Source organism: Bombus huntii, chromosome 2 (assembly GCF_024542735.1).
Source record: "Bombus huntii isolate Logan2020A chromosome 2, iyBomHunt1.1, whole genome shotgun sequence".
Lineage (NCBI taxonomy): Eukaryota > Metazoa > Arthropoda > Insecta > Hymenoptera > Apidae > Bombus > Bombus huntii.
Genome location: NC_066239.1, coordinates 15,014,561 through 15,038,736, shown reverse-complemented (window position 1 = coordinate 15,038,736; position 24,176 = coordinate 15,014,561). Strand labels below are relative to the sequence as shown.

General features: G+C 30.0%; 3 protein-coding genes across 8 annotated transcripts; 1 reads left to right on the top strand and 2 right to left on the bottom strand.

Annotated features, from left to right (window-relative positions):
- Positions 1–1,271: 1,271 nt before the first annotated feature.
- Positions 1,272–15,459, top strand: LOC126878110 (mucin-1-like). 4 transcript variants are annotated; one of them, XM_050640591.1, is made up of 21 exons: positions 1,274–1,491; positions 7,474–7,622; positions 7,704–7,761; positions 7,883–7,953; positions 8,589–8,765; positions 8,948–9,046; positions 10,417–10,515; positions 10,805–10,903; positions 11,063–11,161; positions 11,232–11,330; positions 11,516–11,614; positions 11,718–11,816; positions 11,943–12,041; positions 12,147–12,245; positions 12,363–12,461; positions 12,569–12,670; positions 13,134–13,232; positions 13,325–13,423; positions 13,502–13,606; positions 13,796–14,055; positions 14,442–15,459. In XM_050640591.1, exons 2-21 carry the CDS (start codon positions 7,514–7,516, stop codon positions 14,523–14,525), a joined length of 2,154 nt encoding a protein of 717 aa, XP_050496548.1. In that variant the 5' UTR covers positions 1,274–1,491; positions 7,474–7,513; the 3' UTR covers positions 14,526–15,459. The 4 variants fall into 4 exon arrangements, with proteins under 4 accessions (XP_050496551.1, XP_050496549.1, XP_050496548.1 ...); XM_050640594.1 differs by lacking the exon at positions 14,442–15,459 and having other exon boundaries at positions 1,272–1,491; positions 13,770–14,049; XM_050640592.1 differs by lacking the exon at positions 11,943–12,041 and having other exon boundaries at positions 1,273–1,491.
- LOC126878129 (N-acetylglucosamine-6-phosphate deacetylase) lies at positions 15,002–18,308 on the bottom strand. The gene is made up of 7 exons (XM_050640634.1): positions 17,459–18,308; positions 16,966–17,240; positions 16,648–16,777; positions 16,498–16,586; positions 16,273–16,417; positions 16,003–16,179; positions 15,002–15,779 (listed from the first exon to the last, which is right to left on the bottom strand). The coding sequence occupies exons 1-7, from the start codon at positions 17,667–17,669 to the stop codon at positions 15,580–15,582; spliced, it is 1,227 nt and encodes a 408-aa protein (XP_050496591.1). The 5' UTR covers positions 17,670–18,308; the 3' UTR covers positions 15,002–15,579.
- Positions 18,309–18,940: 632 nt separating this feature from the next.
- On the bottom strand, positions 18,941–23,670 carry LOC126878136 (nucleosome assembly protein 1-like 1). 3 transcript variants are annotated; one of them, XM_050640663.1, is made up of 9 exons: positions 23,519–23,670; positions 22,018–22,181; positions 20,764–21,056; positions 20,469–20,622; positions 20,188–20,325; positions 19,942–20,089; positions 19,727–19,846; positions 19,478–19,591; positions 18,941–19,255 (listed from the first exon to the last, which is right to left on the bottom strand). In XM_050640663.1, the coding sequence occupies exons 2-9, from the start codon at positions 22,168–22,170 to the stop codon at positions 19,245–19,247; spliced, it is 1,131 nt and encodes a 376-aa protein (XP_050496620.1). In that variant the 5' UTR covers positions 22,171–22,181; positions 23,519–23,670; the 3' UTR covers positions 18,941–19,244. The 3 variants fall into 3 exon arrangements, with proteins under 3 accessions (XP_050496620.1, XP_050496619.1, XP_050496621.1); XM_050640662.1 differs by having other exon boundaries at positions 18,941–19,591; XM_050640664.1 differs by lacking the exon at positions 22,018–22,181 and having other exon boundaries at positions 18,941–19,591; positions 23,519–23,657.
- Between the last annotated feature and the right edge of the window lie 506 nt (positions 23,671–24,176).

The following is a 24,176-nucleotide window of genomic DNA, read 5'->3' as shown; positions in this document are numbered from 1 at the left end:
GTTAATCTGGAAAAATGATCAAGGTGTATAAAAAATAATGACTGTGATAAGATCCACTTTCAACATTAATAAGAAAATAGAAATATTTGCAATGTACAATTAAGAGTATTATCATATTAACATATTATACTACTAGTTTATTATATACTAGTTATATACTAGTCACAAGTGGGAGAATAAAAATGGGGGATTAAGATAATAATTTTTCATTTAAAAGAAGCTAATTCTAATTGTTGGGAAGTAAACATGTACTTATATAAATCTCTTCAAAGTTGAGAGACATAGTAATGTACTATTAATAGTTATTAATACATTTAATCGCGATTATGTTTGTCTGCATAGACGCGATGTTTTAAAGCACAATTGCAAATAACACTACATGTTTATCGATTCCTAATCCGTATCTATCCATATCTATCTACTCCTATATCGTATTAATTTTTTACCTGTGTATTTGACGACTAAGAGCGGAAGCATGTTTTACATTCACTTGTGTATATCGTCACTTAAAACGATAACGTGAGCCCCTAATTTTAGCTGACTTTTGTCCTGAGCACACAGGATACAAGGCCAAAAGAGTCGAGGATGAAAACCAAGACCGTTAGGGTGCGTGGGTTGCGAAATACAGTATATATACATTCCCAATAAAGGAGCCAAGGAGAGATCTTTTTATGTAAATAGATGACAGGTTGCTTTCTAAAATGCAGCTTTTATATCAATATCTTGTTACTTTCCAAGAAGGAATCGAGTTATATATCTTAATTTCTTTTGTATTTAAGTTATTTCCTCCTTTTCCTATAATACATTAAACAATGTAATATTTTTCAATATGATAAATTTGCAAACTAATATTTAAAACTATAAATTTATTTTTACTTTATCTCCAGATAATTTTTGTTAATTTTAGTCATATTCGTGTTTCTTATTCCTTATTGCAGTCAAAATTAACTTTCGCATTAAAAATTCGCATTAATCTTTTGCATTAGAAATTAATTTTTACTGAATTTCGTGGATATATAGGAAGGTAATCAGACTCAAAATAAAATCTAAGGTCCGTAACATAGCAATATGGTTCCTTTTTAATGTATAGTATTTTTCTTCGTGTTATTTAAATAAAAAAGAAAAATTCAAGGAGTGTCCAGTGACAAGGTTCGATTCCGAAAACAAGGGACCAAATTGGTTACTCGTTAAGGATAATCGCGGCGCAAGGGCGCATGCGCGAAATGATTCAAACGCAGTAGAGATTTAAGGATCGTGTGGTAGGGATAAACAAGCACATGCTGCGATAGCACTACGTTTAATTTAATCTTCAGTCGCTCAGAAACTCACGTCGGGTGCAGGTATCGCAATAACGAATCTAGTGCTTGTGTGTTTCTGTAATAAATATCTCTAACGCATTCGTGATTTGACCAGTCAGCTTGTTGTTGTTCACGGCTTTCTTTGAGAACCCAATACGGTATTTCATCAAGCTATACATTTCGCGAAATCAAGGTAAGTAACAGATTTAACACCTTGCTTTGTGACAGCCAATCACATTTATCATACAGGTTGTAATTACAATTTAATAAAAACATTAGTTTTAATCTTTTGGGTTATGGGTTATTAAGTACAAACTAGGCTATTAAGTGCAAAAATGTGTAATTTTCAATATTGAATCATTTTGTATAGTGTTATAGCAGTACATACCAAATCTTTATTGAAATTTGTATTAAAAAAATTTTAAGAAAATAATCGAGATTTGATAAACATACTGTTAACTAATTAGGTGACGAACCGGTATTCTTGGATAGATTTCTAGAAACGTCAACCATCTTGCGTACATAAAGTTAAATATACGAACACGTATTTCGATATTAATGAAACTGTTTATGATGAAAATCTTATTATCAACGAACTTTATTTTAAAAGTTGTTTAGTGTCAAATATAAAAACGAAATATAATTCAGGATATTTAATTAGTTAATTACGTAGAAAATGATAAGTAATGTTAAACAATTAGTAGCTGAGTGGTCGATGATATAATAATTAAAATTTGGTAATTTCTATGGCAAAAATTAATTAGAAAAATTAATCTATTGGTAAAAATTTATCAATGCTGGAGATGTAGCTTTTTCTCATGTAAATTATAAAAGAAGATATTTTTCTTAATTAATTAAGTTGTTATACATATGTTTAAAGGACTCACTCGGGTTATTGTACTTCAATGCGATGTGTCCATATTCCTAGCATTTGAAGCATCTGGTCACCCTTGCTTTTCGTTGGTCAATCCGCACTTAGGTGATTTTTGTTTCCGCATAGAAAGCATCCTCGCACCCGCTCCTGCGCTGCTTCGTCGCGACTTGTCCTCTTGGATCTTTCTTCAACTCGTTTGCTTTTCGTCTTCGTATTTTCTTTCATAGCTTCGGACATGGTAAGCTTCTCTTTTAACTTTCGAATGTTCTTGGCGCCATACACTATCACTTTGTTGATCTCTTCGTCACGAATTCCGACGATGATGTATCTTATTATGGTCGAACTTTTCATACTCACTTGCTTCGCTATTTCTAACATCTTATAGACATACTCCTGGTATGAATCGGTTTCCTTCTTAGTTCCATGCAACAACTCTTTATGAACCTTGTACACGTCCACTTGTTGTTCAAATTTCGTACTCAGCATTTTCTTCGTTGTTTGCTAACTTGTACAACACCTTTCATAGTCGACGAACAATATTGCCAAACCACGTAAAAGCTTCTTCGCGCATATTACGCACTGCACATCAGTCCAATCGCAGAGATCGCACATCTCCTCAAACTCCGACAACTAGCTTTGCACATTGACGTTGTCGTCACCGCTGAACGTGTTCATGGACTCCTCCACGTCCCTAAATGTTAAAACATGCGCGACTTCTGCTGTCGACTCTCACGCGTGTTTCGAACAGATCGCGCTCTTCTTTATCTTCTTCTTCGTCTTTTTCGTCTTCGCCGTGCTGAATCTCCAAAGCGATGAAAACTCTTCGGCGGTCTTACAATTTTTTCTTCTTACCAATTGTTTTTAATTGTCGTCTTTTGAGTTTCTCTTTCAATTCTACAACTTTCATCGTTTCAATTCGCGTTAACTTATCGTTAACAATGCACCTTTCTTCAACATCAACGATGGTGTCAGTCATGAATAATGATTCGACTTGATTTCAATCTGGTTTTCACAATCATTACACGAATAGTTCTGTTAAATGTTTCGTTTTCCATTTTGTTCGATCTCTGCTCGGGCCCCCAATTATAGAGAGTAGAAAAATCTTACACTTTCTCTCTGGTGTTTGAGCTCTCTCCCTCTCTAAGTTATTTATTATAAAACAGGAAACAATGGTTAATTAATGAACTCAATGCGGTGATATGCTATAACCAATACAACTTAAATGGGTGATTCACAATTCAATTTCCAATTTACAATTAACAACTCGTCTTACAACACTTCTCGACTCTGCACTGTCAACACTGTTCTCTTCGATTCTTGTTACAACTTTCATCTCTTCGACTCTCGTTACAACTCGTTGTACAACTCTCCTTGCAACTGATTAAGGCTGTCTCTAACGTTTTACTATACACACAGATGTGGATGACCCATGGTCAAGTACACTTTTCTCAATTACCCCGTGTCGTAAAGGACCACGGGTATATGGCCCATCCGTTAGCACTTATATTGCTTTTTACTTGGGGTATACTATACTACTAATAAATAAATTCATTCTTAAACAATAAAATTTTAATCTACTACAAATCAACTTTGAAAATTGTATAACTTTGTCGAACACAATAATATCGTTTAATTTTAATAGGTAATTGGGAGAAAATACAGAATAGAAAGATTCACCGGTGTGTCGTCAAGGATATTTCGAGTTCAATTATATTAATACTGTAAGACTGCGTGAGACATCTTTACTGATGAGCAACTCTGACAATGAGTAATCCAAGCTGTAAACAAATATTATGTCACCGTGGTGTAATAATGAATTCGCCGCCGGTGACATTATAGAAGAACATAAATGGTGATTTATCTCGTAGTACTATTATTGCGTTGATAAAATCGGTGAATCATGTGATCGGCGAGATCGAATTGTACAAATACATAATTCATGATAAGCTATGAAAGGTAAATTGTCGCGGTATTTCATATGTAAACGATCATTGATCGACAAGACAAATAAAAAGGTTATTTCTGGCCTAAAAAATAAGTACTTTCCTCTTGTCCGATTGTCTAAAATAATAGCGAAAAGAATGATCTTAAATTTTAATCTTTATATTACGTAATGGAACTTTACTGTGAAAGCTTATAATTCGACTGCGGATTTGTATGCATTTATAAAAAGTTTAAAGATAAAAAATGTATAAAATGCATATAATACCTATTTAGGTTAAAAAAATATGAATTTGCGTAAACATCTACGGTTTGGCTACAATCACTTAATACCACAATCGTATAATTATTAGTAACAGACAAGTCAAGGCTTTAAGACAAATAATCATCAATTATACCCATACTATGAGTCCTTCGAATTGATTAAAGGTGTGAACAACAGAGTCTTCAAAGAATGTTTGAAACCCCTAATTGCAATATACAATACAGTCCCTGGTCAAAAAATTAGGACCACTCACAATTTTCAACATCCTTCGTATTTTTAGAAAAATTTTGAAGGTTTGAACATAATTTTATTACAGATTATATTAATTATTAATGTACCTCACACATACACATATTAGTAATTTATATATATTATGTATAAAATCTTATTACTTCTAATTATGGCGAGTTTACATATATTATAGTTTACATGAAGATGATATTCCTATGCGCGACGAGCGGTTGAGGACCGAATACATGTTTATGTTAGGATATCAGTAACAAGTGATAAGTTATTGAGCGAATGCACCATTTGAAGTGTGATACTATTAAAACGGATCAGTCCGTTCAAGAATTAAGACAGACAGTTAAGTGAGAGAAATAAAAAAGAGAATTGAGCCTAAGTTATAAAGAATCGATATGGGAAAACACAAATTATTAATATTTATGTATGTTATATGTATGTGTGTGCTTTAGTAACTAATAAAAATTATTATTAAATTACATTCAAGCCTTTAAATTTTACTAAAAACACTAAAGATGTTGAAAATTGTACTTGGCCCTAATTTTTTGGTCGGGGACTCTAAAAGGTTATCCAAGACAGTGTAGACAAAAATAGTATCATTTGGTTCCTCATCAACTTTGTTCTATCTATTCACTACTTTCTCTGTGTGTTTAAGCAAGACATTTCGAAATGGTTGAGTCCTTTCATGATCCGAACAATGGTGAACGATCTAATGAAACGCGTACATGCCTGTATGTAAATCCTTTGATTTGCATGCGTGTGTGGATGAAAAGATTCGTGGCGTTTCATCGACCGAATACGGAGATGAAAGTTAGTTGATGATAGAGTTGAGCGTAGCCGGGGAGGAAACTGTGTGACTAAAGAGAAGTAATACTAATAGCATTAGAATCTTTTCTTAATTTGGTAGATAAAATCTATTTGAATTTTAACCTATTTTTCTTTATTCCACTTTCTGTAGTATGCCATATATAGTCAAGTCATAAGCCCACTATGTACGATTGATCGATAGTCACGCGTGTTTGCCATATTGGGCAAATCCGATTAAATGATCGATTCTCGATAATCGTCTTGTATAATTTTCAAGACGTAATTCGGTCACGTGACTTTCAACCTTTTTTCCTTCGTCGCATAAATAACGATTTATTCTCAATCTAGCTCGATTCTCGTGAATGTATTATCAATACTTAACTGATACTTATTACCATATTACATAGATATTTAAGAAAAAAGTGTTTTAATCCTAATTCAATAGTGGTGATATTACAAAGTCGGAGATTTAACATTATGTAACATGTATTTTACTATATACACGTTATATATTTATCGATGATTTGTGAAATTTAATAATGCTAATATAAACATATAGATGGATTCTCTAATGTCCATTTTCTTTGATGATTCTACAAAGAATATGTCTGTCTGTATTAGTATTATTAAATTTCGTAATTTTATTCTAAATTTATTATGCGATGTAACACCCCCATTAACCATAAATATAAATCATAATCTTAATGATGTTATATATATTTTAACAACTACATCCCAAAATCTATTTTACATTCTAGATACGACATATATGCAGTAATAAATCACCTAAGTTTCCATAATCCAGATTAACTGAAAGATCGTACCACTTACAATTATTAGAATATCGTTAGTACATGTGTATGGAGTAACAAAATACTATAAGTAGGTCATGAGTCATCCATTTGACCTGCATTTGTTTGACTTGTTTGAACGCTATACAATTTGTGATATTCATGCTTTATTCAGTTCAATGTCGAATGGTGGGCGATTCTGGATACCTACCATGGACATATTCTTATATGGTTGTTCGTGAGTCGTTTCTTTCGTGGCCCGACTTTCGAGGTCGTGTTGATTGCACGATTCCAAAGGAGGCTCTCTGATTATCTCATGGAAAAAGGCATAACTTTTCGATGTATATTATGCATATATTAATTGTCCTTTCAAAACGAGATACCAATTATTTGTCTATTTCATATTGTGCAGAAATCAACGATTTTGATTACATAAATACTCTAAATATTGTTGTAGAATATTCTATTCTTTAAATGACGTAAATGATAGGAGAAATGGTACGTGGTTTCTTAAGGAAAGATCTTAAAAAAAACCGTAAAAAGCTGCGATTTCCAACCGTAGCTCATAGCTACGTTAACTGATCTCTTAAATCGTATTGCTTAAATTTTCATTATAGACCCAGATAAAAAAGTTGTAAAAAGCGACCTCTGCTTTGTTCTTCGCGTTCCGACCAATTGCAATTTTTGCAAAAATTTGTCTACACATTACCTGGTGAATTAATTCTTCTGATTTCTCAAGAAAGATCAAATCGTTTGGTTCAATTTTATAAAAGTTACTCGATTTTAAAGGGTACGAATATTCATATGACTCAGGATATGTATACGATAAAGTTCTATACTTTGTATTCCAATCTTGTTTCATCAAGCAAAAAAAAAGCATAATATATTATGAAAAAATTTCGCACGGAATTGAGACACAAATTTTTCAAACTTAAAAAATTGTTTAACAATGCGATGGAATTAAAGATGATCCAAAGAACGCAGTAAACTTAAGAACAGTACAATGAAAAACGATCTGAAGAGCGCACGTGGAGAATTAGCTAATCTCTAAAACCATCCTAATTCTAGCCGTGCATTCTTAGAATCTTCTTTCTTCACTCGCAAGCCATATTTTAAGATAAACGTTAGTCACAATTTGATTCACAGCTAGCATATATCAGAATTATAATATTTTTCTGTACTATTTGTTTAATTTTCCAAAATCACTTAGATAAGTTTTAGCAGTTAATTCGAGTAATTGTTTCTTATATTTAGAGAAAAATAGAAAGTATATCATCGAAAACAGACATCGAAAATGGGTGGCATGACACAAAGACCGTGGACACCAACAAAGAGGCGAGGTCCTATCGCTGCAGAGTATAGTAGCCCGGGTCCTGCTTGTGTAACATTACCACCATTAATCGGTAATCTTAATTTTTATATTTAAATCTCTCTTTTGTATTAAAATTTATTGAACAAATTTTAAATATGAATCAAATCTGTAGGAAAAACTGTTCCCGACTCGAAACGAGGCAGAGCGCCCGCTTTCTCGTTTGGCAGCAGGTACGTAAGTTCTGTTACAAATTCCGCGGCTTAGTTCCCGAGAAAAAATTGTTTTTTTTTTTTTTTAATTTAAATGAATAATTTTATTAAATTGGTATAATGATTGTGTATTCATCTTTAGACACGCGACGAAGAATGACAGTCCTGGACCGGGTCCTGGTCAATACAACGTTTCCGGGCTTAGTGCCAAAGGTAGATAATATGATCTACTTATTAATTTTTTACAACTTAACCATTTATTCCGAACTTGCCATTATATATCTTCCACTTATTCAAGTGTAAGTTCATCAATACTTTCGCCGCTATTTGATTTATTAATATAACATATGTATATGTATGTACAATGTACATGATAGCTTTATCGTCTACAAAGAATTAACACGCTATCTATCGTGAACAGAAATTAAAGCTACAAAACTAAACATAAATACTGCTGTGTAAGCACGAAATGAATTCTACAGACAGCGGTATTCCGAGTTCTATGAAGTATCGATCAAACTTCAGAACAGTAATATCCTGCAAGAATGCGACTTTTAATGTGCGTTATTCACGACATTCCGTTGCTTTTCTACCAATAATTCCTTCTTCTTGAGACTCTTAATATTGTACATTTTCTAATAACTTCTATTTAATTGTATAAGAATTGGATGATAAAATCGATTAAAAACATAATCAATATTTTTAAAAAACAAACTTATTTTCAAATTAATTTAATTTTTTACTACTTTCAAATTGAAGCAATCTTTTAAATTTATTATTTTCTAATTAAACCTCGTTCATATTATGTTGATGATAGAACTTGTTAAATTCTGTATTCATTTTTGCAGGAAAAGATGCTGCACAAGCATCATCGTTGCATGGCCGCACGAAATCCACGAAACAGGAAGTGACACCAGCTCCTGGCGATTATAATCCGGAAAAAGCCGGAAAGATTATTCTGGATAGCTCACCAAAATATTCATTCGGCATCAAAACGCAAACCGAGAAGATTAGTTGTACACCTGGTGAGTATTATAGATATACGTTAATATTTACATATACGTATATATGTAAATAATATTTTACATGTACGTATCCAAAATCCTTTGTTATCCTCCATAAATCATTATTTATAATCTTGTTTATGTAATACTTTTTGAATATCTTCATTAAAACATATTTATGATAAATGTCGACTTAATCACAGCACCAAATGATTACTGCACCGAAAAGGTGAATCTCGACAAAACCCCCGAATATAGTTTTGGGTTGAAACCTGTACTGGACAAATCAAGCGATATACCTGGTAATTAATTAAATCAAAACAATAAATCTTGCATCTGTACGACTCTATATCTTTACAAATATTAATTAAATAATAACTAATACAGTTATCTATTTTTCATATCTTGAGAAAAATGAGACTCACTTTAAATTATCTCATAAATGTAACAAATAGATGTACAGGACATTGTAAAATATGCATGTCAGTCGAGCAGGAAACAATAAGGGATGATGAAAAGAATATCTTTTTTGTCTAATAAGCATATGTCTAAGTCGCGTTTCATTTCTTAGTAATTAAATCTAAAAGATTGGAATGTTAAACACCTGTTAACGAGTAACCCGCTATACATCAATCCGTACTATCGACATTGTTATCTGGAAAGATACTCGTCGAAAGCTTTAATTAATTGGCAGTAAAGATTTTCATTTCTAGAGAGCGAGATTAGATATAAGTGCGTGTAGATTAAATTAAGCAAAACAGATTCCTCTCATCATTTACTATTATCTCTCGCTTGATTAACCAACATTGTTTAAACAGTCTGTACATCTCTTTCCCTACAGTTTAATAAGATTAAATTGGTTTTAAGGTAATTAAATCGATTTAAATGTGTATTTTCTAAATATATTTTACTAATAATTCTGCAACCTAGAATACTACAATAATTCAAACGGTATTAGAATAAAAAGAAATTTACAATAAATTAACAAAAAGTACGTTTGTCATGAGAGGAAAATGATTCCTTAGGAAGAATCGATGTCATGCTGAATAATCTCCATTGGTTATAGCGATTCGATCGCCTAGAAGTATTCTGAAGAATTCTGCGAAAGTACAGATATAAACTCGAAGAATAAACATTGTTCGATGTTTAGGTATTATATTTCTTGAATCTTTCCTTTAAATGACGACAATATTCTATCCAGCTTCTTATCTTACTTTTGCGATTGTAGCTTGGTGATCTTGGATTAATACACATTGCATCTCTGCTATTCGAACTTTTCTATCTTCTAAATTATTGTTGTAGTTTTTGCAAGTATGTAGAATGATACAAATCAAAATGATTGGCTTGCAACGTATTTAATAATTGAACTGCATGTGTAGTAACTTGCACTTATGATATTTATTTGATATTGTATTACAAAATTAAAAGAAGAAATCTTTAAACGTAAATTATGTAGAAACTGCATTCTTTTGTAGATATTAATAAGTATCCTTTAAATTTTATTTTTATGAAATAGATTTTTCTTCTTTCACTGTAATCGTTTTGTCATATATTATTTTTTATTACTTTCGTTATTATTTGTTTCGCTAAAAAGAAAAGTGCATAATTGAATTAAAATATATTGATTTTAATTTTGATGAAATGAATAATTATTTGTATATTATGATATCAGCACCTGGTACATACTGTCCGGAAAAGGTAAGATTGAACAATACACCGCAGTTCAGTTTTGGACTCAGGCCTTCCCTCGAAAAACCGAGCGATACCCCAGGTAATTAAGGCAAACTTAATACGCTTGTTTAAAATTTTGTTGACCGAATTTAATTAAACCTGTAGAAGCATTCCTTTTCAAACATATTTTCTACTAATTGTTGTTAAATAACATATTGGAACCTAATGAATTTTATTGCAAATTCATGACTTATTGTACATTTGTTCGGTCGACAAAGTAATAATCACGAATTTATTATCACAGCCGTGTAACTTTGTCTGTGATAATATGTAATGTACATTATTTACGAATTGTAGTATCACCAGCGCATGTCAATTTATTTTTATAGCACCTGGCACGTATAGCCCTGAAAAAACCAATTTGGATAAGGGTCCTCAATACAGCCTCACTGGGAAAGGACGAGTAGAAAAACCTGACAACACCCCTGGTATGCGAATTTTTACATACTATTGAAGTGTAATATTTTGATAACAAAATATTAATTGATTTGAAATAATGTATAACTAATGTTTAAAAAAGTTTCGTTAATGTCTGCATACAATGAAAGGTATTTATTTATAATTAAATTTAAAAAAATGATTCTTAGCGCCAGGTACATATTGTCCAGAAAAAGTAAAATTGGATACAACACCGCAATTTACTTTTGGTCTGAGGACACCTCTCGAAAAAATAAGCGACACTCCAGGTAATTGCATGAAGAATATAATTGTAGATTTTTATTGCAATTGTTACATCACATGCATCTTTTTTTACAGCCCCTGGTACTTACAATCCTGAAAAAGTTAATTTGGATAAGAGTCCCCAGTATAGTTTAAGCGGAAGACATTTTTATGATAAAATAGACAATAATCCAGGTCTGTAGATACAAGCTTGGAATTTGAAAAATATATTTCGTATATTAATCTGACTTTTGAACGAAAATTAATTTTAATAAATTAAACATTGTGTTGGAAGAAACAAATAGTAACTTTTATAAAAAAATTAGTTTTATATGTAGATTTTTAAGTTTTAAACATAAATAAAGAAAATCAATTTTTAGCACCAGGAACTTATGCACCTGAAAAAATAAATCTTGATAAGGCACCACAGTATAGTTTTGGAATAAGAACACCTCTTGATAAACCAAACACTAATCCAGGTATAGTTATTATAGCCACTCTACTACTATTTTTGTCATTAATTTTTTTTTGTTAGTTTACAAAATGATTACTTTACTGCTTCTGTGTATTATTCTCCTACAGCACCTGGAGATTATTGTCCAGAAAAGGTGAACTTGAGTAAAGGTCCAGAATATAGCTTAAGTGGTAAAGGATCTTCTGAGAAACCAATTGATAACCCTGGTCAGTACAATCAGTTTTCTCTTTATTTTGTATTTACTTAGTTTGCTATTTTGTTACTTAATTACATAATAATTTTTAATTGGCATTTAATTCTTAGTGAATATTTAACATTTTCTTCTATCATAGCACCAGGTACGTACAGTCCTGAAAAAGTAAATTTAAGCAAAGGTCCACAATATAGTTTGTATGGAAAAGGAATTTCAGAAAAACCAAACGATAATCCAGGTGAATTTTTTATCTTTTTTTTTAGATTTTCTTGATAGTTTGATTTGTTATTTAATATATTATTCTTTTAGATTAATGTCTTCTTGTATTTAATTTTTTCAATAGCACCAGGCACTTATAGTCCTGAGAAAGTAAATTTGGACAAAGGTCCTCAATTCAGTTTATCTGGTAAAGGTTTACCAGAGAAGCCTAATGATAATCCAGGTGATTAAAATAAAAAATTCAATCTTCCCATTTCCTTTACATAACAAGATATTAGCAATGAATTAATCCTACAACAATTGTAGTAAAGAGACTTAGATATTCTACTTATTATCACAGCACCTGGAACATACAGCCCTGAGAAGGTAAATTTAGATAAAGGGCCGCAATATAGCTTATCAGGAAAAGGTACACTGGAAAAATTCAATGACAACCCAGGTGAATTTTATTTAGTGCAAATTGCAGCAGCTTCTTATTTTGGAAAAGTTGGTTTAGATTTTAACATTCTGCAGAAACAATTACTAATGATTTGATTGCTTTGGTAGGCCCTGCTGATTACTATCCAGAGAAAGTACTAAATTTGGAACATAAACCTTATTTCAGTTTTGGTAATAGAAAGCCCTTGGAAAAGCCTAGGGATACACCAGGTAACGGTGTTGACTAACAAATTATTACTAAACTACCGCAAGGCTAGATTCTAAAACAGTTCTAAAACAATTAAAAACATTTCATGCTTCTGATATATGGTGCAATTTTTAATTCAAAGCATGTTAAAGCTTCAGCTCTTATATTTTTTTCTTAACTTCTTTTCCGCTTACAGCTTTATAACTGCTGTATAACTTTATTTTAATATTTCGTTTTTAAAATTACAAAGTGTTTATGAATTTCACCTAGCATTAAAAGATGAATTTCATATACCATTTTAAATTTTGCAAATTGTAAAAAAAATCTTATTGATGATATTTACAGTTACAACATTACTGAAATTGTTTTTTCAATCACATACATGTTATAATACTGTGCTATAATTTATAATAGCTACATAAGGGAATATCATTTTACTACATCTTTTTTACGATTGCATTAGTATTCCTTTCTTCCATTTTGTAGCTCCTGGTACTTATTCTCCAGAAAAAGTCAATTTAGATAAATCGCCACGTTATTCGTTTGGTTTAAAAACATCTTACGAAAAAACTGGTGATATACCTGGTAAGTAATATTCGTAAAAGTAAATAATAGAATTTATAGAACGTTTATGATAATGCATAATAGTCACTTATTTTGATATATTAAAAATTTAGCTCCAGGAAGTTATCATCCTGAAAAGGTAAATTTGAATAAATCACCTCATTATAGTTTTGGAGTTAAGCCTGAAGTACGTGAAACGGATTCTATACCAGGTATGGTAGTCTTTTAAAATTTATTATATTTTGTTCATTTTGTGTATTTGTTCAATAGATTTAATATTTGGTTTAAAGGTCCAGGTGAATACAGTCCAGAAAAAGCTATGCTTTTATTGGAAAAAGCATTGCGATTTACTTTTGGTCTTAGAACAAGTATAAATAGATCAGATGATATTCCAGGTAAATTTACAGAATTTGTTTCTTTGTTTCCGCTAGTTTATCTTTTCTTTGCGTAGTTATACAAATAATGTCTATTATTCAAAATGCTATATTTTTTTTATATATAAAGTGATTATTACTTTCTAAGGAAAATATATGTTTTTACAATCTAACATCAGTGAAGTCGCCGCTATTTTTATTCTGTTTCAGCTCCGAACGTTTATAATATTCCTTCTGCTCTCGGTGGAACAAAGGAAGGAAACAAAAAAGCAGCACCGGCTTACTCTATCTCTGGTAGACAGAAAGTTTCTACAGATGATCGTGTTTTAGTTCCTGGACCTGGAACATACGAAGCTGTTAAACCAGATGCAATCAGAGTGAAAAGTCCTGCTTATAGCATAAGTGCCCGCTATCAGCTGCCCGATGATCATTCCCAGATTCCAGGACCTGGAGCTCATTGCCCAGAAAAAGTACTTCTAATTTCTTCCTACTTATTCAAAAACTAAAAAACTCAAAAGTTTCAGAGCTTGTTCAATAGACATCACTTAATAAACTGTATAATTATTTTTGAGGGTATACATCCAGAAATCGCATCTATCTGACGTTCGAGTTGGATGGATCTCAATAGTATATATATCCCAACATAATATCAGTATTCGTGAAAGTTCAGAATAAACTATGTTGAAACTAATTATTTATGTTTATATCTAAATAATATCAGTATTCTGACAAAAAATACTTTTAAGATCCTAACTCGATTTCAGAAAAAGTGCACGACTGGACCAGATATTAGTTTTCTTATGATTATTAACTTTTTAAGGAATACTCCTATAGCGGTAAAAACTAACTTTTACAGGTAATTCTTGACATTCCTCCAGCACATTCATTTGGTATTAGACACTCACCATATATATGCAACCTGAAGGACGTCGTTTATTAACATAAGAACCTTACGCGACTTGGCTTTCATCGTCGTTGAAAGAACAGACCACATACAATTGATGCAACAATAACAATATTTTATTGTGAAACAGTAACTTTTCATGCGAACAACTGATTTCTGAATGCTTTGCTAAAATGACTACAAAATATTGTTTAATGTGTAATTAAAATATTGGTGTAACTAACTGTTCAAATGTAAGAAGAAAAATATATTTCTATATAAAAAAAAAACACACATTTAACAATTTTATGTATATTACAAATTGTGATAATGACGATATTAATTAGATGACATCTTTCACATAATACTGATATCAAATGAAATAGTAACCTAGCCTTTCTATTTTTTCATGTATACTATATTTATTTCAAAAATTTGACGAAATAAATATTCTACACATTAAACCTACTTTATATGTACAATTCAGCCCTAAAAAACGATCAAGGATATTTTGTAATAAATGGTATAATGCATGAATTAAAAATAACAATTTATTTGTATATATTTTAAAACTGTTTGTTATCTAAATATTTTATAACGAGTAACATTTTTTGTCGAAATAGATATACATCCTATTTGTACCTAACTATAAAAAATAACTGACCTTTTTGTTGTTAATTTAAAGACAAAAATTATATAATTGTTTTTGACTTTGTATTATTAAAGGCATATTCCCTCAAATACAATAAAGGTAAAAATTAATCTTTGTTTTATATGTATCAAAATATAAGTACATTCGTAAAAAATATTTTTATATAAAATGCGTATATAATTATATATCTTACAATATGAATAGATAGACGAATAAAATTATGGCTAGAACGATATTCACAGCCGTCGCGCATTATACACGAAAAGTGTAATATTTAAGGCATGTAGTACATACTCATATAATTAATACAAGTGGGTAAATGACCACATTTTTCTCTGATTGTTTTGTGAAATCAATTCCGCCAGTTTCTCTAATAAAAGTGACTGATCGTTGAGTAATATTGACATAGACACAGGAACATGAGCATTAAGCAATTATTTGGATAGTATGTTCTGTGCTTTACTGACAATATTCGACATACTTGCAATTACAGTGAACACATTCTCCCGCTATCCACGTCGATAACAGTTCTAAATTTTTATTCAACATTACCATATCAGCATCTGCTTCATAGTTTAAAACTCCTTTAGTCTTTTCAATACCTAGGGTTCTTGCCGGATGGAGAGTCGCGGCTTCTAAAGATTCTACTATTGAACAGCCTATAAAAAATAAATAATATCGTATAGTAATTAGATATAAATAGTGTACTTAAATATTCTTCCATAAGAATATTGAAACAGTAATCTTTATCGATATACAGGGCTGTTTGCAAGATATTATAGTAAAGAACAAAAGCTAATAAAAAATATTAATAATTCTTAAAAAGATCAAAATTGAATTTAAAAAATCTATATATCATACATGTCATATTGTTTAAATTACCTGTTGCTTCTTTGAAATGACGAACGCATTTCGACATTTCTGCTGTACTTCCACACAGTATATCTGTCTCAGCAATATATGCACGTCCCGAGCGCATTTCGATTTTAAGCTGTCCTAATTGATGTATGCCTTCTTCTAATCCTAGCGCTGACAGTGCATCAGTAACTAAAACAAGACCTAAAATGCAAAATTAACTATTAATTTTAAAAACTTTTTAATTAGTAATTAAGAGGTAAGGATTGTCTTATAAAAAAAGATACACATATATACCTTCAGGGTGGGTTCTATGAGCTATACGCAATGCTGCTGGATGAGTATGAATTCCATCTGCAATTATGCCATAATGGATAATTTTTCCAGAATGAACTTGATCAGATGTTAAGAGACCAACTAATCCTGGATCTCTATGATGAAACTATAAATACAAATTTATCATTTACGCTTGACTGATGATTTATATTTTTTATAAAATAGAAAATTATTTTGTATAATTACTGGTAACATTGCATTAAAAAGATGGGTAATAAAAGATGCTCCATTCTTTACAGCCTCTTCTCCTTCTTTCAAATTTGCTACAGAATGTCCTAAAATATTTAGATTTAGAAGAGATATTAAATTATTAAAATTGGAATAGTTATATCTTACCAAGAGAAACTGTAATATTTCTTTTACACAATTCTGTTATCACAGATTGAGCATTAGGAAGTTCAGGTGCCAATGTTACAAGACAAACATTTTCTAAACTTCCATACATATCACTTAATGACTTGAAACCCTAAAATCCACATATATGAAGAGATAATTAAAAATATTAGATTTATATATGTGTTTGAAGCATGAAAAGTTACATGAATAAAAATAATAGTAATTTATTCACATATGAACATTTACTGGTGCATTAAAATTTGTTTGATGTTCATATATACATTAAATGTATGCATTGAAAATATTTTGGAGACTTGCTTTTTCAAATTGTTTTATATGATTCTCTGGATGAGCTCCCTTTTTACTTGGACTAATAAAAGGTCCTTCTAAATGAACTCCTAATACAGTGGCACCATGTTTCCCACCTTTTGTTCTCTTAATGTTTGGTAATATCTTATGATATGTTTCACTAGGTGATGTAACCAAAGTTGGACAAAATGATGTTACACCAAATTCAAGCAATTTTTTAGCTACTTTATTAATTCCTCCTTCTACATCATTAACATTATGTGTAAAATCGATTCCAAAACCACCTAGTAGATAAGATAATAGTTACGAATTGTAATTGTACATACAATTAGATTTGTAATATTTTTGTACAAAGTTAATATTTATCGTAAAAGCCTTATTATCTAATAATTTATACCAAAATTTTGTATACTAATATATGTAATATAAAAGAATAATATTTACAACAAATTATACTAAATTATAATGAAATGATTATTGTTATTATACTTGCATTATATACCATTGATTTGAAGATCAATGTATCCAGGAGAAATTAACGCGCCGTTGCAATCGATTCTTATATGTGGTTTGACTTTTTCGTCGTAAAAAATTTTTTCTGGGTCAACGACTTTCCCATCGCGAACCCATAAATCTTCGTTTAAGATTTTCCCCTCGCGTAAAATACAACAATTGTAAAACTGTTTTAAAATTTGTTGATCTTTTCGAGACATATTCACTTAACAAAAATCCTTTTGCGTCAAAATACACGAGATTATCTTTATTCAGGTAATAAGAAGAAAAAAAGAAAAAAACGCTTATCAGTGCACTTTAGTTATCGCATTATTGGTCACGAGCACAATTATTATACTGTAAAATTGATAAAGATATACAGATAGAGTGCGTGAGCGAGCTGAGAAAGCGATATAGAAATAGAAAGAGAACGCTACGTAGAGGCTTCTTGTGTGCTCGTTTAATCCCGTATACGCATTCGTATAGTCAATATGTCGGTGTAACACCGATCAATAAGCGGCGTCAGTATGCATGTCTATTAGATAAACGCTACTATGCAGCGTTCTTTTTCTATTCCCATATCACATCCACTTACACGGTAATGTATGACTCGCGTAATCTACCTTTATATCTCTATGGTAAAGCTGTAAAGGTCTATAAAGTAGAGCAATGATCAGTAACATTATCATAATTCTTCAAAGATGTCACTAAATGTAACTACAATATATTTTTTTGTACTTCGAAAAAGACGTAAATAGTTATGATTTTTAAATTACATTTTTGATTTACTTATACATTTATATAATACATAGATTATAATAAAATATATTCGTATTATCGCGATATATATTTTATTGTATAAGAAAGATATACATATATTTAATGTTAACAGCTATAAATGTTATTATTTTTACTAAGCTACAGATGCTTCTCAATTTTAATATTGCACTAGAAAAAAAGATATTAATACCATTTCTGTAAATTTAAGTAAATTTTACTAGAAAAAGTAAATTTGGTGTACTTTATTGGTGTACATTATTATACAATTCCAAAAATTATAATAATCTTTTGTGTCTTTTTTTTAATTTTGTTTCCCATGTAAAACATGGTAAATCCAATGAAAGTGTGAAATAATCTTCAATTATTTACTACTTACCTGACCACCACCGTTAGAACTTATTTAATTTATATTTAAGTACAATGCACAAAAGTATCACACGAAATTTCATAAAACCTATTATAAAGGTAACACAGCAAGCTTGATCAGTTTCGAAGTCTATTATAATTCAAGATTATAACAAATTGGATTGAAAACAATTTAATATAAAACCGTATAAAAAGGACATGATTTTTTGTAACTTAAGCAAATTCTAAGAACTTACAGGAAAAGAACAATGTTAAAAAATGCAACAAGGAAAAAAGAAAAGAAACAGGAGAGGAAAATGGCACTACAGAAGTTGTTACATGGCAAGAAGAAACAAAGCGCTATCTGCTGTTTGCGTTTTTTTTTCAATTTTTGTATTAAAAATGCTTTAACAGTACCCAAAAATTTCTTCATAGGTCAACGTGCGTTTTGAAAAAAATTCAACTAACTTTGTTTGTATATAAACGTAACAATAGTATAAAATGAAGCAATTAAAAATGACAATGATTATGTAGAGCTGAGAGCGCGATTCGTTTATACTTATATGATATTAAATCTTAGGCTGTTAATGAGCCGTATTTTCTACTCATCGTCAACATCAGATAAGGGGAGGGTACGCATAATTTTTTTTGTCACCGGTATGTCGAAGAATCTAGGCTTGATCTGGAATAGGAGATATGATACGATATTAGATGATTGATACGAACAGGATTACGTTGGAGCCAGGTGCAGGATGATATCTAGGCAGTTATCGGTCAGGTTTTATGTGTTCTGTGTGTGTCTGTGTGTGTACGCACGAATAATTTTTTTTTTTTTTTAGCAAAATTTGTATGTAATTCTACTGTTGTTTACAGTCATTAGGATCAGTTCCCTGTTGTTTCCCACCTGATGGTGCATTATTCGGAGAAGATTCCTCATCATCTTCATCTTCTTCCTCAGGGTCGTCCTCATCACCCTCTTCTTCCTCATAGTCTTCGTCTTCGTCTTCTAAGCCTTCTCCTAAAATATCGTTTTTTACTCATTACTCATTATATGTCAATAAATTACTTTCACTAGCCAATAGTTTTGAGAGTTCTAGCAAAACTCGGAAAAACTTCATATTTTTTCTTAAATATTAACCACTTTGTGAAATACCTGTATAATACAGTACAGCTCTAGGAATTATACGTTCTCTTATATAATGGCCAATTTCAAAGTCACTGGATAATAAAGCTTGAGTGTCATCATCTATTTCTGCTTCAGAATCATCTGGCACTAGAAAAATAGTTTACAATTAATAACAATAGTAATATATATTACCTCCAATATGTAAGTAAAACATAAAATATAAAAATATTGGTTTGGCTTACCAATTGGTGGACTGAAAAAGTTGAAAAACGAGTCATTCTGAACAGTTTTTGTTACAGTTCTTATGGACCCTCGAGATTTATGTTTCTGATTCTTTTTTATAGTTTTTACTGTAACGTTCTTTCCCTTTTTCCAGTCAATCACACAACCCTGTACAAATGGTTAGGATGAATATGTGTACTTTTGAATAAATTTTTTCTTCATGTAGAAAATAAAACATATAAACTTAGATTAAAAATAATATTTACCTTACATTTGTATATTTCGGGTCCTTCAAAACTAAATGGGTCATTTTTTTCAGGGGTGCACTTCATATGGTACTCTTTTGTTAAAACTGAATTAGAAAAGTATTCATTTGGCTCGAAATGGAACTCAAGAACAAAGCCCTACAAAAAATCTTATTATCTTTAATGCAATTCTTTCTATTTCATTTCTATTTATGTTTCACAATTTTATTTGTATATTAATGGTATAGGTAGGTTTTCGTTTATATGTAGATATTTAATGATTTTTTTCTTTTCCAACTTACCATTGGATTAGATTCAAGAAATATCACTTTAATATCATACAAATGTTTGAGTATTGGTTCATCATGTTCCTGAACCATGTCAGCTAATGTTTCAACATTTTTAAATATTGTCAACCAGAAATCTGGAATCCCTTTAATATCTTCATTTTCACCCCTAAAATAATTAAGATTTGTTAGTAGAGTTCGTAACATTAGGACATTCATAAAAAGTAGTGTGAAAGAAAACAATAATTTTTAATCTTATACTCTTGCAGCAAAATTCTTAGTTTATTTAATGAAAATAAAATGGCCATACTCTTCTTTTTTAGGTTCTTTATCATCTTCGAGATTCGCTTTTGTTTTCAAATCATTAGTTAATCCTTCTTCTTCATCATCACTCTCCCATACACATTGTTCATCCGTTGGTTCATAGACGCCAGATATTATATCACTCCTCTTTTCATAGAGAGGAGCACACATTTTGTAATAAGCACATTCCAAGGCATGTACTTCCTCATAGAATTTTGCTTCAATATTAGTCGTAACTAATTGCAACTGTTTCAGAGCTTTAATTCTGCGCTTTACAGGAGCTGGAAGATTCTGCATTTGCTATAAAAATTGAATGTTTTCTTTTAACATTGGCTTTCAAAAATAATATCAAAAATATAATCAATAGTAGTAGTAAATTTTAGTAGTAAATTTGTTTAAATACTAGAAACTGGACATATGTAATATTTTATATCCTAATTATTTAATATATTTAACTAAAATATTTAAATCAACGAACAGTAAATAAAATTTAAACTTATTGGGGTATGGAATATAATAAAAAAACAAAGTTATTAATATTTTTATATATATAATTGAAGAAATATTCAATTCTAATCTACTGCGGTGCATAATTCATGGCCTGCACTAATAGCTGATTAAACAAGCAACAAATTTGATAACACATGTAAATAGGAATTACTTTGGACAAAACAAAAAAATAATAAAATTGTTGTAAGGGAACAAAATTACATGGATTCAGTTGATTAAATTATATTAGAGAACTACAAAATTCTTTTTTGTCCAATTGATTCAAGTTTGAGGAAAAACATAAAAAATAATAACTATACATAAGCTTATTAAAAAATGAATTTATAATACTTGACAAAGCAACATTCTATTTCCTTAAATAAGGAGCATTTTTACCCAATAGGCAAAAGTTCACTATTTTTTTTTTAAGTTCCAAATCAATATGATCCATTTACTTAATCTGATTTATACAAATTGTTCTGTAGAATAATACTAAAATATTGAAATATCAGATAAAATAGACACATTAAAACATTATCAAGGACTAAATGAATTATATGAGTCTTTAAACAGAATTCAATATTGATAATTAAAATGAGATACAAAAGTTATACACAATGATTAAAACCTTTAATGGAATAGCTTCAATTTCAGTTGAAAGCTTTAAATTTAAATTTTACTATATCTTTTTCTATTGATTGTACAAGGTTCTGTTTAAAAAGTTACTAACCATTAATATCTGTTTATTATTTGCAATATGAAATTTGAATACCTCTATTCCAGGTGCAGTGCGATCTTGTAGAGCAGCTAACACATCAGCTCTATTTAAAATTTTGGAGAAAAGCTCTGGGGCTTTGTTCTCATCTTCATCTTCAACAGATTCCATTTCACTATTTTCACCAGCACGCTCTGGATCAGTTGTCATAGTACTATAATCTAGATTTATTTTTTTTTTTTTTGTAAAAATGACACTTGTATAATCAGAAAGTAATTTTGTTGGGCAAAAGTAGAGTATAAAATGAAAAAAAAGGTACTTAAATTAAAAGATTAAAAAGTTTTTGAGCAATCATTTAATTCTATATATATATATATATATCTTTGAATAATTTCTACACTTTGTAAAAGATACAAAATTCCAAAATAATATATGATTTTACTGTTGTGTTAGATGTTTCATCTTTGCTTTAATATTGTTAAGAATCTTATCTTACTTAAGATCAAATATATTGTATTTAATGTAAGTAAAATAAATTAATCAAAATATAAAGGAACTGATGATATTATGGTATGTATGTAATATAATAAATTTTGAATATGCCTATTTTTAGTTCATTTACTTTAATTTTGATTAAAAAGACATTAAATATATATATATATTTTTTACAAGATATATGCAGTAACCTTAATAAAATTACTTTAAATAGTAATTAAGCAAGTATTTCATTTTATCAACATATATATTTATTTCTAAAATCATAATAAAGTACAATGATAATTACTTGTTTGAAAAACATATTTCAACCGAATTTTTTTCAATCAATTGGAGACATATATGTATGTATTCCTTCATGCAAGGAAAAAGTAAATGGTATAGGAAATGAACAAAACGAACATATATACCGAAAAAAATGATTAAACTTATATGTGCGAACACCTAAAAGGAGTAAACTATAAAAAAAATTCATAGAGCAATAAAGAACACAGCATAAAGCAGAAACTATCAATCAATCTACAAACATACTGAAATTAAATTGTACGTTGCGATATGTTCTCTATTAAACGTGCATGGCAAATATCGGGAATCTTGTCTAAGTACATACTATGAACGAAATAAACGTTCTCTAAAAACATCTACTCTTGACAAATTTCCTTAATTCGAATTAGTTTCTGCATGGACGTTGAACTGACATTTGAAAGTCACCATATTCGCGAGGAAGAAAGGTTATTTGCTAGGGCACGCAGAGATCATGGAAAAAGCGGAAATCACATTAATTTACCAATTATTTGTCGAAACCAGCTACGTCACATTTATTATACGTTCGTTTTATTTCTTTTTATACATTTATTAAAGAAATACAGAAGTCGCGAAGCTATCGCAAGGTTCAATTTTTCGACACAAAGAGCGTGCACATGGGACAGATAAAAAAAGCAATTTTCAGGGTTATAAATGCATGAAAACTGAAAAAATAAGATATAATTGTTTTCGAGTGAAAGCATTATTTTTGAATATTTAAACTTTGAAATGAAAGCATTAAAACAAAGGGCAAACATACCTTTTAAGACTGCACAAAGAAAGAATTACGGAACGAACAACCAACCGGTCGTTGTGTCGGTACTTTCGTTATAGTAAGTCGCACAATACGAAATTAGTTCTTGTTCTATCCTTTTCTGTTCTCCTCAAGTGCTACTATCATGCGATCCAAAAAATCCCTAGATACATTTTTCAAACGCCAAGTTAATAAGCTTTTTTAACTTAATAAATGTTAAAGAAAAGTAGATTGTCATGCTTTTTAAACCATATATATTTCAAAAATTTTTTTTTAAATATTCATTTATATATTATATATATTTTTGAAAGAAAAAAAATATTTTCTTAAAGAATTTCAATTTGTAAAATACTGAAAGTAGAACACGAAACATGAAGATTGAAAAATCGAAAAATTCCTAGATAATTTTTTTTGAATACGAACTTATAACGGATTTTAATATAGTAAATATTAAATGAAGATAAGCATTTATGCTTCTTGAATGAAATGTTTATTTAAAATATTCAAATTTTAATTTGTAAAATAATAAAAAAATGGATAGTGAAATGATTTTAAAATTATCTAGTGAAATACTAGAGACGTAATTAAAAAATTATGAGTTTTTAATAATAATTCTAATTTTATAACCATTAATTTTTACTTATCGAAATTTAGCGAAATGTAA